Source organism: Setaria viridis, chromosome 2 (genome assembly GCF_005286985.2).
Source record: "Setaria viridis chromosome 2, Setaria_viridis_v4.0, whole genome shotgun sequence".
Lineage (NCBI taxonomy): Eukaryota > Viridiplantae > Streptophyta > Magnoliopsida > Poales > Poaceae > Setaria > Setaria viridis.
This window is the reverse complement of record NC_048264.2, coordinates 32,365,445-32,378,902: the sequence shown is the minus strand read 5'-3', so window position 1 is coordinate 32,378,902 and position 13,458 is coordinate 32,365,445. Positions and strand designations below refer to the sequence as shown.

General features: G+C 44.7%; 2 protein-coding genes and 1 pseudogene across 2 annotated transcripts; 1 reads left to right on the top strand and 2 right to left on the bottom strand.

The window, feature by feature from the left end:
• Positions 1-91: 91 nt before the first annotated feature.
• On the bottom strand, positions 92-1,450 carry LOC117846222 (2-hydroxyisoflavanone dehydratase-like; annotated as a pseudogene).
• Positions 1,451-2,001: 551 nt separating this feature from the next.
• LOC117842373 (tuliposide A-converting enzyme 1, chloroplastic-like) lies at positions 2,002-3,213 on the bottom strand. The gene has a single exon (XM_034722794.2). The coding sequence runs from the start codon at positions 3,095-3,097 to the stop codon at positions 2,132-2,134; it is 966 nt and encodes a 321-aa protein (XP_034578685.1). The 5' UTR covers positions 3,098-3,213; the 3' UTR covers positions 2,002-2,131.
• Positions 3,214-12,045: 8,832 nt separating this feature from the next.
• LOC117844276 (uncharacterized) lies at positions 12,046-12,498 on the top strand. The gene has a single exon (XM_034725020.1). It carries the CDS (start codon positions 12,046-12,048, stop codon positions 12,496-12,498), a length of 453 nt encoding a protein of 150 aa, XP_034580911.1.
• Positions 12,499-13,458: the final 960 nt, after the last annotated feature.

The window sequence follows — 13,458 nt, the reverse complement described above, 5'->3', positions numbered from 1 at the left end:
TAGGAATTGACCCATTTCAGTGAATGTTTCTTTCGAACTCCTGCTACATTTGCAGATTTGCTTTACTGAAAATACAGAAAGCGCAACAGCATGGCACTGACATCCGTTCATTCTATTCCAAATTCAAAAGAAGTTCTGATTGCAATACCTCTTACACAAATCAGTAGTGTTTCAGACACTTGTAAGTAAAGGAACAGATTTTATTACGGTTGCAATAACGGTTACGATTTTTAGTTACTCGCAATAAAAGGAACAATTTTCATCACACCTTATTACAGTACCTTAGTAACGATGAATGAAATTGCAATGTGCACTGTCCCCGTCCCCAATGATTCATTCAGTCTTCGCCAAGGAAGGTGACCAGCCTGTCCATCAGTGCCAAGGACTCTTCGCACTCCGTCTTGTGGAGGAAGAACACATGCTCCTCCACTACGGACTCCAACCACTCCACCGAACCGCGCCACCCGCTCTCCTTCACAGCCTGGTAGTACGCCGCGGCCCTCGCCCGCGCGTCCTGATCTTTCTCGGCCGAGCAAACAAGTAGCTTTCGGCACGCCAGGTTCTGCAAGCTCGGCGCTCCACCGGCCATCGGGTTCAGCCTCGGATCGTCCAGATCTTCAGTGTTCTGCGGACTAATTAGCGACCAGAGCTTCTCTGTCATCTCTCTCGTCTCCCTTGACTCGCCGTCGACCGGCTCCTTTCCGCTAAACATAGGATGCAACAGGATCGCCCCCTCCAGAAACGCCCCAGAAGGCAAACCACGGCGAGAACCTGGCCATGATTACTATGTTGTGAACAATGTTGGCGCCTCCGCTGTCGCCGGCCAAGAAGACATGTCCGGTGTCGCCGTGGTCGGACAGCCACGGATCGGCGCCTGACGCGGCCTAACTGAGCGCCGCCCATGAGTCGTCGTAGGCCGCTGGGAGCGGGTGCTCCGGGGCGAGACGGTAGTTGATCGACACCGCCAGGACGGCAGCCTTGGAGGCGACGGAGTTGAGGTACCTGTGGTACATCGGAGAGGCGGCCCAGTGGAGCACCAAGCCGCCGCCGTGGAAGTACACGAGGATCGGCAGCTTCTTGTGCTCGGCGGTGAGGACGTGGTCGGGGATGTAGAGGCGGACGAAGACGCCGGTGGCGCCGTCGACGACGACGTCCTTGGAGGTGACCCCGGTGACGGCGTCGAAGCCCGGCGGGGTGGTCTCCGTCCCGTAGAAGCGCTCGACACGGCCATCGTCGTGAACTCGGAGGAGCGGCGAATCGAATACTAGTTTTGTGGATGGATCCATGGATAGCGAGCTGGAGCCTGGAGCAGGCAACAGGACGAGTATGTTTGGGAAGAAGCGATGAAAAGATGAATCATGAATGAGTGGATTCGTTTCTTTCGCCACCAACCCCGCACAACTGCGTTTTTAGTTGGTTCATTGATGTACTAGTCAGGGTTGGTTTCAAATGGTACGTGTGGAGCACGAGCACTATAGAATCAGTCATGCTTCGTCCGTTCCAAATTGCAAGATATTTTAGTTTTTTTAAGTTTATAGATATTATTATGTACACTATATCTAGATGCATAATAATATCTATGAACCTAGAAAAGCTAAAATGACCTACAATTTGAAACGGAGTGGATCCATCTCTATATTTCAGGTCTCTGAAATTTTCGGTTTTTTCCGGCGATCGCATATGCTGGTTCTACGATGAATAGGACAAACACAATGCTCCAGCTGCCATATCAATAATGCAGATCTTGTTTTTCGATGTTCCTATGTTGATTTTCGATGCTGCGAGCTGTCGTCTGATTTTTGTCCCGAAAAAAAAACACACGCATCTGAAACATAGCAACACCTTGTTTTTTCTCCCTGAAGCGAATCCTAGATTTATATTCTCGGTTTAAAAAAAAAAGAGAGGCCTTTGTAGTCTTGCGTGGTCAAATTACCTGCCGTGAATTGAGCCAAAGCGAAAGCGATATCACAAAAGATCAGCCTGAGACTCCAAGCCCAATCATTCAACAGAAGTTTCTGATTATTCAATTCAGCAATCAGATTTTTATTTTACATAATTCAGCAATCAGCTGCACCGTCGCTTGTTGCTCCATTCGTTTCGGCCAGTGTGGTCGTAGTCACGCATGACGTATTCAGTTCCCAGCGAAGAAGGAAACGAGCCGCTCCATGAGCGCCGCGGCCTCATCGCAACCGGGCTTGAAGAGGAAGAAGACGTGCTCCTGGCCCTCCGACTCGAACAACTCCGCCGTGCCGCTCCACCCGCTCGCCGCCAGGGCCTCGTAGTACGCCCTGCCCCTCGGCCGCGTGAAGTCCTTCTCCGCCACGCAGACGAGCACCCTCTTGCACGGGAAGTTCCGAAGGCTCGGCGCCGTGGCGGCCAGGGGATTCAGCCGCGGGTCGTCCGCGCCGTCCGTCCCCTCGGGGCACACGAAGCCCCACATCTTCCCCACCATCTCCATCGCCTCCGGCGTCTCCCCGTCGACGGGCTCCCTCCCGCCGAACCCCGCGTGGAGCAGAACCGCACCCTCGACCCGTGCCTCCGCCGCCGCCGTGCCCGTGCCCGCCTCTCCTTCGGACGCGGCCATCATCAAGACGTTGTGAACGATGTTCCCGCCGGCGCTGTCGCCGGCCAGGAAGAGGCGGCCGTGGTCGGCGTGCTGCGACAGCCAGGGATCGCCGTTACCAGAGACCGCCCACTTGAGCGTGCGGAAGGAGTCCTCGTAGCCGGCCGGCAGCGGGTGCTCGGGCGCGAGGCGGTAGTTCACGGAGACGACGAGCAGGCCAGCCCTCGCGGCCAGGGAGTTGAGGAAGGGCTGGTACGCCGGAGACGCCGCCGACTGGGTGACGAAGCCGCCTCCGTGGAAGTAGACGAGCACGGGGAGCTTCTTGCTGTCGTCGGACCGGGAGGCTGTGTCCGGGAGGTAGAGGCGAACGTAGAGGCCGGTGTCCCCGTCGATGACGACGTCCTTCGACGTGACGCCGGTTGAGGCGTCGAGGCCGGGCGGCACAGTGCTGGTGCCCATCAGGCGGTCGATGCGCCGGTCGCTGTAGAGGCGGAAGAAGGGAGTGTCCACTATGATTTCGGAGCTCGGATCCATGGCGAGAATGGGTGGGGTCGTGGCTCGTGGGGAGCAGTGGTAGCTGACGAGCTGATTGTCCAACGTTTCTTCTGGTTGCGGTATACAGAGCTCGGATCCGGGCCAGATGGTATTAGAAATGGTAAAGAAGCTGGTGATGCACATGGTCAAAAGGTGTCAGTGTCATCCTCTTTTTTCCCCGCTTTTTTGGAAGAACATCGTAACTTTCACCCCCAACTTCTAACTTTGGCACTATGCAAAAAGAAAATTCCCCATCACATCAAACTTGGGATACATGCATTGAGTACAAAATGTAGACGAAATTAAAAACTAATTGCACAGTTTTGTTGTGCTTTGCGAGACGAATCTTTTGAGCCTAATTAATCAATGTTTGACAATAATTCACAAATACAAACGAAACGCTACAGTGTGCTACAGTGCTGTAACAGTAATTTGGCACCTCCAAACTTTGGCAACTAAACAAGACCTTAGTACTGTCAGTGGGCTGACTTGTCCCTCAGCTAATTTGTGGCCAGCGGTACCTCCCGGTCCATCATTGAAGCTAATTTTTTTTTGAAAAAGAGCAGGGGAATTGCTATTTCATTTAAGGAGGAGGAGGAGGAAGGTCCAAATTACAATAAATTCAATATTACATAAATAGACACGCTTGTACAACATTAACATAAAAAAAATAAGAGCTCTCTAACCCACTGATGGAGTACCACACGCCCTACAAACGCCAGTTGACATACTCCTGTATCAGTGCAACGACTTGATCAGGCCTCATGCTCCTCCCTTCAAATACTCGCATATTTCTCTCCTTCTAGATGTTCCACGCCGTACGTATGATGATCGCTGCCGCTGTGACCTTCTCTGCTTCTTTCTGAAGGGCGAAAGCGTTTTGAATTTTTGATCCACCGGTCTTCCACGTTAATCTCGCCTGAACCCTGAAGTACGTGTTGCAAATTGTTGCCCTGTCCAATTGCTCACCCGGAATACTCCATAGAAGCTCTCAATTACACAATTCCAGCCCATCGGGTTGTTGCAGGCCATCCCTTCAATGGGCCCGTGGGGAGCCTATCTATCTATACTCCTTGGATGAACGAGAGGATATAAAAAGCATACTCGATCTATTTCGAGGCTGTAGATTGAAGCATAAAAAAGATGGGTGCCATCTGACCCAAAACTGCTGCTGTACTCCGCAATCCCTCTGTTTTCGTGGGTTGGAGCGACCCAGTTCCGCTCTGCGGTCTGTTGGTCAGCCCTCCGATCCGTGAAGATGGCCCGCGCAAGGTAGATAGCTTTTTTGATGCAAATATCTGGATGCTTTATTTCAAAATAAATAAATAAATAATTGTATTTAGTCATGCTATGGTAGCATACCAATATATTATCATATTTTGTGGCGTATTTTTTAACATGAATTAAAGAGAAAAGGTAGCACCTTAGATATAAACATATTTTTTGGTAGTTATTGAAGCTACATAAAGATTTATACATTTCTCACATGAATATAATTTTTTTAGATTTTTTATTTTCAATGTACATTTTTGTTTGTAAGTTTTTGCTACGATTACAAAGATCCTTATCTTATATTTTAGTAGAATGTTCAATGCATACTAAAGGAGTAATAATTAGAATTTAATTTTGAATATGACCTTTTTAGTTGTTAGTATATCTAAATCTCATTTCCTTTCTTTGTTCTCCAGTCATCCGTTGCTACAGCCTCATACAAGCATGATCTCATTTTATCTTATGGTTGTTGCACCTTTTCCCCATTATAAACTCTGACGTTGGGTCAGTAAACACGTTGTTGTGGCTACCAAGCTATATTCTTAGTCTTTATGCTTATTACCTCTCTCTCTTGCTTCTACTTTGAAGGGGCTACGTTGTGGTCACCAAAGATACATTCTTGATTGTGACCGTTATTCCCTCTCGTCGTCGGACATTACATAGAACATGCTATGCCGTCCATGCCAAACATCAATTTCTTCACTATTTAATACGGTTATTTTGGAATTGTGGCCCTCAATTTGCTCCACCAGATCATCCACTGTGTTGCTGGATCCAACCACTATTCCATCAAATCGACACGCTCGTTGTCTCATGCTAGCGCCCTGTTGCCCAATCGGGGGCAACAATTATAGTGAATCGATGAGTTTTAGGTCGGGGGATAGACATATTGATTGTATATTTTTTCCATTAGTCTAGTTATGGTTGTTAGCCTAGCCCTACTCGCTAGTGGCAGCAAAGGTTAGCAGCCAATAGCAGTACACTACTGCTTACATAGTTCGTCCTCTCTTGCTCCCTCGTGGCACATGAAAAGATTTAACCCGTCGCATGGTGATTGTTATGCTGGTCAACGTGATCCTTTTTCAATGGAGACGCGTCTCAATGGAGCTATCTGCGATGATGATGGTCGCTGATCACTACTATAGAAAGAGTTATCATGAACGGGTCATCACTAGAGGTTTGACCCAAACCAGTGGTGACATGTTTTCATCACCGGTTCGTGAGTAGCTAGGCGTAGTGGAGGTTGAAACTGATGATGAAAATGTACATCACCGCCGGTTCTATCCACGAACCTGTGGTGAAAATTGGAATAACCCGTATGTGAACCATAGCCCTTCTATATCTTATCCACATCTGTCCCCTTCTCTCCACCGGCCTCCCCCCTCTCCCTTATATTTCCACCTGCGCACCAATCCCCCCAGCTCCGATCCCCTCCAACTGCATCTCCCTCCCCACCTCTCTCTCATCCCCTAAGCTCCCCCCTCCGCTCATCCCTCCTCACTGGTAGTAAGGAGTAGCGGCAGCGCACAAGGAGCGGGCAGGGACGGTGGGCACAGGTGGCAGCGATGAAGGCGGTGGGCGCGAGTGTGGGATGCAGCCATGATGACGGACGTAGGCGCCGAGCTGCGATGATGGGCACGGACACGGACCACGATGGTGAGCGTGGGTGCGAGATGCAGCGGCGATGACAAGGGCTTCGTCTCCCCCACGGTACGCTGCCTCTCCCTCCCTCCCTCCCTCCCTCTCTCCTCGAAGCTACTGCAGTTGGTGGTGGGCTCTGGTGGTGCTTTTTTTAATTCTTTTAATATGCTTCACTGCCGGTTCATGGTCCGGCGGTGTTTGGGATATTATCACCATTGATCCAAATCCAATGGTAGGCCAAACCTGCAGTGATGTTGAATTTCAGACTAGCGGTGATAGGCTGATGTGGAGTAGTGGATGGAAATGCGTGTTGCTAGCGTGGTGGCCTCATCATCATGCAACCAATTAGTGATGCCGATCAGATTTGTACCAAATGTTCTACTCCTCACATGTCCCATTGGCTATGGTGGCCGCCTTACTATCACTAGTGCCGGTATGGCCCTCTTTCATGGTGATTTTGTCATCATGATCATTTATATATTTTTTTCTCCTTCTAATCCATCGCCTACACTATGACTTTGCAGTCTCGCACAAAGCAGCGGTTTTGCATTTGTTGGTGTTGCACAAAGCTAGCCTGTGTATGTGATGCAAGCTGCTCCTAGCTGCATCCACACTTCCATTGTCATGTAAATTTACACACTTTGCCTTTACTGGTGCACGACTTGTATATGTTTGCTCTTCCGTCTCACTATTGTTATGTCTTGTGGCCCTGAGACACCAATTGAAGTCCATCGGAATGCTAAGTTTGGTCTCATTGCAAAAACTACACGAACCTAAATTGAATAAGTTGTGGTCACATCACAAAAGTTACATACTTTAATTGTGAGAAAAGACCAATTTTCAAACACTTTTTTTTCACCCCATGCTATATCTTATCAACATGGAGTTCATGGATGATTCAAACATGTTTTATTTCCATCCCATACGATATTTTTTAAAAAGATATTGTTTAGATTCCAAAATTACATAATTATTAATCACATTGATATGAACTCTTTAATCGAATTAGTCTAGACCATTAGAACATAATAAATTCAAATGGCATATATTCTTTTTTGCCTTAGCATCCCTTTTCTCTCTCCTTGATTTCAATTGTTCAGTCAAAGCTGTTCGAAATTCGAAATCATTTTCCCTATACATCACCTCTGCTACCCCTATGTGCTGCAAGCGGCAAAGCAAGCAACTGGCCAACCAATGACAATGAATAAATATGGAATCAACTTTTGTCCACTCTCTTAATAAATGTATAAGCCAACCAAAATTGGATTATCGAGTTCTTGCACAAAATATTTGTCATTACCATCGACCTCATGGGCGAAACCATCCGCCAGTACTATCAAGTTCATGTATATGAATTCATATTACACTGCTCCCATTGTGCTCATGGTGAGGGGCTCAATCCCCATGGCGAGGGTGTTGATCCTGACGACAATTTGCCTGTCCAAGGCGGTTTAATATTTAACGGAGAAATACTACACCGATTGTGTCTTAGTAGTACCTTTAGATAAAATTCAATCTCTTATTTTATCTTGACCTCATCAAAGATAAACTATGGGACCGAAACATGTTTTTTCTAGTTCAAACATTGATTATGACGCTGGATTAATGACGAACGGTGTTAATCACACCAGCATCATAAATCACGATTTATGGTGATTTATGGTGAAAAAACGTGTTTATGATGCATTTTGGTTCATCATATATTAGAAGATAATAATCAATCATAATAGATTTGTTGACTATCACGTCATCTCGTTCCTTCGGCCTAATCAATCATCGAGGAAGATATCCTTCATGTCATCAAATGCATCTCTCCATTGTATGTTTAAATGGAATGCCATCATAATTAACCAAAGTCCCCATATGAGCTTCATAATTGTCGTATTTGTTTCGTACCTGCAATAAATAAACTATCTAACATATCTTCATTGCTTATCCTACGTACTACATGCTTTCATAATATGTTAACCCTTATGATTCAGGCCCACATAGATCGGCAATGCTGATTATTCTCCTTTTCACCAATTAACATAACAAATTTTAGATATGATGGAGGGTGAAGAAGATGGCAATGCTAACTTTGCTTGTCGAAATTGTATGTATCCATTTTACACCGACTCTTTATTTAGGTGTTGTTTTCCGAAACCGTGTGAAAATAAATTAATATTTCAAATTTTTATTTTCTATTTATATATTTGTTCATTGTATTTTAACTTACTTATTTATGTATTTTTTTCATGAACCGTGTCTCATGTTCCGATGGAAATTTCATAGAAACAACAAAAAGAGTATCGTGATCTATTACTTTGGTAGTGGACGTGATATAATAGAGTTAAGTTGGCAGTCAACGTGAATGAAAAATACTAAATGTGCATGCTGCCTTGGGCTTTCCGTATGCTGCCGAGTCCATATTATATACGTCAGATATAAGAAAGGTTGCATCTTTTGTGCATACTTTTGGTAAGGTGCATGCACTCTCGTATACGGACAGGTGTATGACTCTCATATACGAACTTTTTGGTATAGTCCGTGCCGTTAGATCTTCATAAAATCCAACGGTGCATATTTTTCTTTTTTAAAATAAATGTGGGAATTTCTAGATGAATATAGCCTATTTGTATTAAGATAATAATAGATGGTATATTTTTGTGCTGAGCAAATTGTATCCCATATTCTCCCTTCCCATGGAATGGCATTGACGAGGAACTGCTCCTGTTGGGCTTGAAGCATGCACAACACCAACCTAAGCAACCTGGCCAGAATGCACTGTTGGGAGAAGGACGCATCGAAGAAGGGACACCAACGGCACAGTGCCATCATGGCTCTGCCTCCGATTCCGTGACTGTCTACTGTACGTACGTGCGCGGGCACGGGAAAGACGACGTGATGAGCGAGGCTCCACCGCTGGACAAGGCAATGCTGCGGTGTGTACCGGGGTGGGCATCTGCTATGACCGACGCGTGTACATGTTAGTGGAGGTTACAGTTGTTTATTTCACCACTAAGGCAACTACATTGGTATTGTCTAATATGCGGTCTCATGTATTGATAAGTAATTATGAGATAACTTAACAAACAACTTGTAAAATATAGATTGTCTTTTTAAGTTGTCTCATAGTAATTCTATTCTCTTAATTTGTGCATAGAAGAAAAGAAATATTATAAGTTGCATGCAACTACAACTCGTACAATGGTAGATTAGTCGTCTCGTAATCCTAAAATCTAGCATATGCTCTTTCTCTCTTATCATCTTCTCTCCTCCACATCACCAAAAATCTTAGTGGTATTGCATGAGACGACCTATAAGACTGCTGAGTTGTAGAAGCAGTGAATACTTTTACCCGTTGAAAGAGGACCCAGGTCCATTCCTTTCGTATCGTATATAATAAAAAAACATCGTATATAATAGAAAACGTTCCTTTGCGTTCAAAATCAGAGGACCAACGTCCTCTTCTTCCTAAGAAGAGGAACCACTTCATAAAACAAATTTTCGCATTTTTCCACTTCTACTAATAATTTAAAAATACGGATTTGAAACCAAGATCCAAGAAAAAAATCACCATACATTGCTAATAATATTCATGACCGCATCATACAAATTTTTTCAACAAAAAAAAAACTCACATACAAAATATGCAATTTCAAGATTTGTACTCTGTCAACCTGTGCATGCATAGTCTAAATTTAAACACCAACATATATTAGTATGCACAAACATTAAACATCACAGCAAGAAAATGAAATGAGCAAATATTATGAGAATGAAACATCAAGTAATCACAAAGTTACAACATACATGAACTTGCACGCAACTGTGAACATTAGGGAGACAAATTATTTTAAAAAAAACAAATATTTCTATTTACAGACGATTTCTCCTCTCCTCCTTGTCAATGCAAACTTGCTTCAAATGCAAATTCATTTTGCACGCATCCAGAGCATATGAGCATTGCACAGGACACCTTAGAAATTTCAATGCATTCTGTACAGTTAAGACCAAGAAAAACATGCTACCGACGATTTTTGTACAGAACAAAAATCAAATGTTTAATTTTACAAAGAATATCTCGCAAGATTCTTTCCTGTGAAAAAAAGTTCCCAATCTCAAAGGGGGAAAATCACAGAACACACACAAAGCAAATGGTGTGCTCGTCGATGCCGATGCTTGTCGCCATGTTACTTACCGTAGTGGCTCACCTGTTGGAGATGCCCAATTTTGGGCCTGACCCAATTAGCAAAGGCTAGCCCAATTAGTAAGCATTATATATATTGCTAATCACCTGTCACAACTTGATTAACCCTAGGGCTAATAAACCAGCCGCACGCCAGGCTCCAACTGCCGCAAGGCTCCTGCCACCTCCTGTCGCATGCTTCCTGGTGCCGCCGCACGTACCTGCAGTCTTCCCTCCCGGATCAACGGTTGATCGCGGGGATCTCTGAGTACGTGCCATGAAGTGCTAGCACGTTCCGGTTCGTCGTCTCATCCTTTACGTATGGATTGCTGTAGAGGTGTCGCTAGGTTGCGCATTTCGTCAAATCGTATAGCTACTTCCTCGACGTCGATCGGATCGACTACTCGCGCTTCATCAAGACAGCCGCTGCGACATGCGACAAGCGAAGGTATAATCTATGATCATCTACTCACAAGTGATCTTGTTTGCGCGGTTATATTTTTGTGTGCTAGCGAGTAGCAAACCGCATTTCCTAACAGTGGTACCAGAGCTGTGCTTGTGCTGTTTTTGATCTAGATTAAAAAATTTGCATGGATGGTTGTAGATCAGATCGTTTTGGCGAATAGCGTTACGTGCGCGAATAGCGTTATGTGCGAATTGGACTGTTTTACTCCGTTCTTGCTTCCTCATTATGTGACTGGCTAACTGGCCATCTTTACGAGGTTGTGAGTTCGTGTAGCGAAGCAGTCAATACGCGGCGTGAACGGCTATATCGGCTAGAACGCCATTTCTGTCAGCTTGCTGGCAGCATGCGTAAAAACTGTTGTATCCGTATCGGCTGACAGGACTAGATTATGCTTTTTTTTAAAAATGGGGGACGCATTGCATCGTTCCTAGGAACGTTAGCTCGTTTTTGCAGAGAATGATGTGATGGTATGGCCTCAAAATCGTGATCATCTATGTGTAATAAATTCGTGTGGCCTGCGTGTCATAAATTATTACAGCCGGGTTGAGACTGTTCCTTTTCAGCCTGCGTGCCACTCCTGTGATGCAATTTTATTATTTTATTTTAGCTACTAGCGTGTATTAGCTGAATTAAATTATGTAATTCTTCGACATAAGTGTAGCGACTCAGCGACTGTCGTACCTTAAAGAAGGTGCCCAAGATGCGACGTCTCGGCGTAGGCATGCGCACTCGCGGTCGTCGACATGTGCTGATTTTAGTTGGACCAAGAAAGACCATACTATCACAATAATTTGATTATATGTGATGATTATTATTATGCACTGCCTGTGATGAGCATGACAAGTCCCTTAGGAAAAATTAAGATTTATGTGCTTCCAACCGCTGCACCATTGGGGTCTTGTTAGTAGGTGATGGGTCTGCCAAAGCAGGGTGTCATCTTCTATCTTGATCCATTGGGTGGTGTCGGACACCACGGCATAGTGTTGGTTTACTTGATATAGCTATCAAGTTGGACTTGGGCTTTGGTGCATAAGTGTTGGGTGCCGAAACATATGATGTCACCCAACAAACGAGAGTCGCATTGGATGCGATTGGCAAGTGTTGCCTATCTTGTTCATTATGATGCTAGCAGTGATGCCAAAGCTCACTAGTATCACAGGGAACGTTGGATCTCGTCCTGCTATACAACGTCAGGGGACGTTCACACAACATAGCAGGAATTCTTTTATTAAAAGTGCTAACCATTGCATATCTTACTGTTGTAGAAAATGTCGAGTGCATCAAACTTGAATATGATCGATCCCAGATAGAGAAAAGCTAAACGGAACAAACTTTGTTGATTGGAATCGGAACCTGAGAATTGTTCTCAGACAAGAGAAAAAAGAGTACGTTCTCGATATGCCTTACCTAGAAGAGTCGCAGAATATCGCAAACACTACTAGTGCATATCATGCTTATATGAAGCATACTGATGATGCGGTGGATGTGCTGTGCCTGATACTTGCTTGCATGAACTCTGAGCTGCAGAAGCAATTTGAGAGCACTAACCCGTACGATATGATTGTGGGGTTATGTGGCATGTTTGAAAACCAGGCGAGGGTTGACAGGTTTAATACCTCAAAGGTCCTGTTTGGTTGCAAGCTTGCTAAAGGTGCTCCAGTCAGCCCACATGTGATTAAGATGATTGGGTACATTGAGAACTTGCAGAGACTGGGTTTTCCCCTCGATGACGATCTTGCCACCGATGTGATACTGCAGTCCCTGCCTGCTAGCTTTGAGCCGTTCATCCTGAACTATCACATGAATGGTTTGAAGAAATCGCTAACTGAGTTGCATGGGAAGAAGTCTTAGGAAGATTCTTGGTCATGTGATGATAGTCCAGAAGGGTAAGAAGCGTAAGTGCCCAGCGAAGGCTAAGAAACCTGCCGAAAGTGGGACTTCCGGGCAGGCGTCCAAGGCCAAAGAAAAACAAAAGAAAGCTGGTGCCTCTCTTGACGATGCTTGCTTTCACTGTGGTGTAAAGGGGCATTGGTTGAGAAATTGCAAGAAGTACTTGGAAGATAAAAGGAAGAAAGGAGGTGCGACCTCCACTCAAGGTATTAATGTTATTGAAATTAATCTTGCTACGCGTTCTAATAATGCATGGGTATACTGGTGCAATGATTCACACTTGCAAATCATTGTAAAGGCTGAAAATAATTAGACGCTTTGCGAGAGATGACGTGGATTTCTGCATCGAGAATGGAGCAAAGGTTGCTGCATTGGCCGTCGACACTTATCATATGTCATTGCCTTCTGGATTAGTGCTAGAACTTAATAATTGTTATTTTGTTCTTGCATTGAATAAGAACATTATTTCTTCCTCATGTTTAAAGGATTATGGTTATGAATTCATAATAAAGAGTAAGTGTTGTTCCATTTTTATGAATGGCATGTACTATGGGAGATGTCCCATTGTGAATGGGCTTTACGTTCTTGATCTAAAAGATGCATAAATCAATAGCATTAGTACTAAGAGAACTCGCATAGATAACTCAAATCCTATTTACTTGTGGCATTGTCATTTAGGCCATATAGGCGAGAAACGCTTAGAAAGGCTCCATAAAGATGGTCTTCTCGATCCTTTTGATTTTGAATCAATTGAGACATGCTAGTCATGCCTACTTGGAAAAATGACTAAAACTCCCAATGAGTTATTGGGCCTAGCACATACAAATGTATGCAGTCCGATGAACTCGGTCGCAAGAGGTAGTTTTTAGTACTTTATTACCTTTACTGATGACTTGAGTAGATATGGCTATATCTATTTGA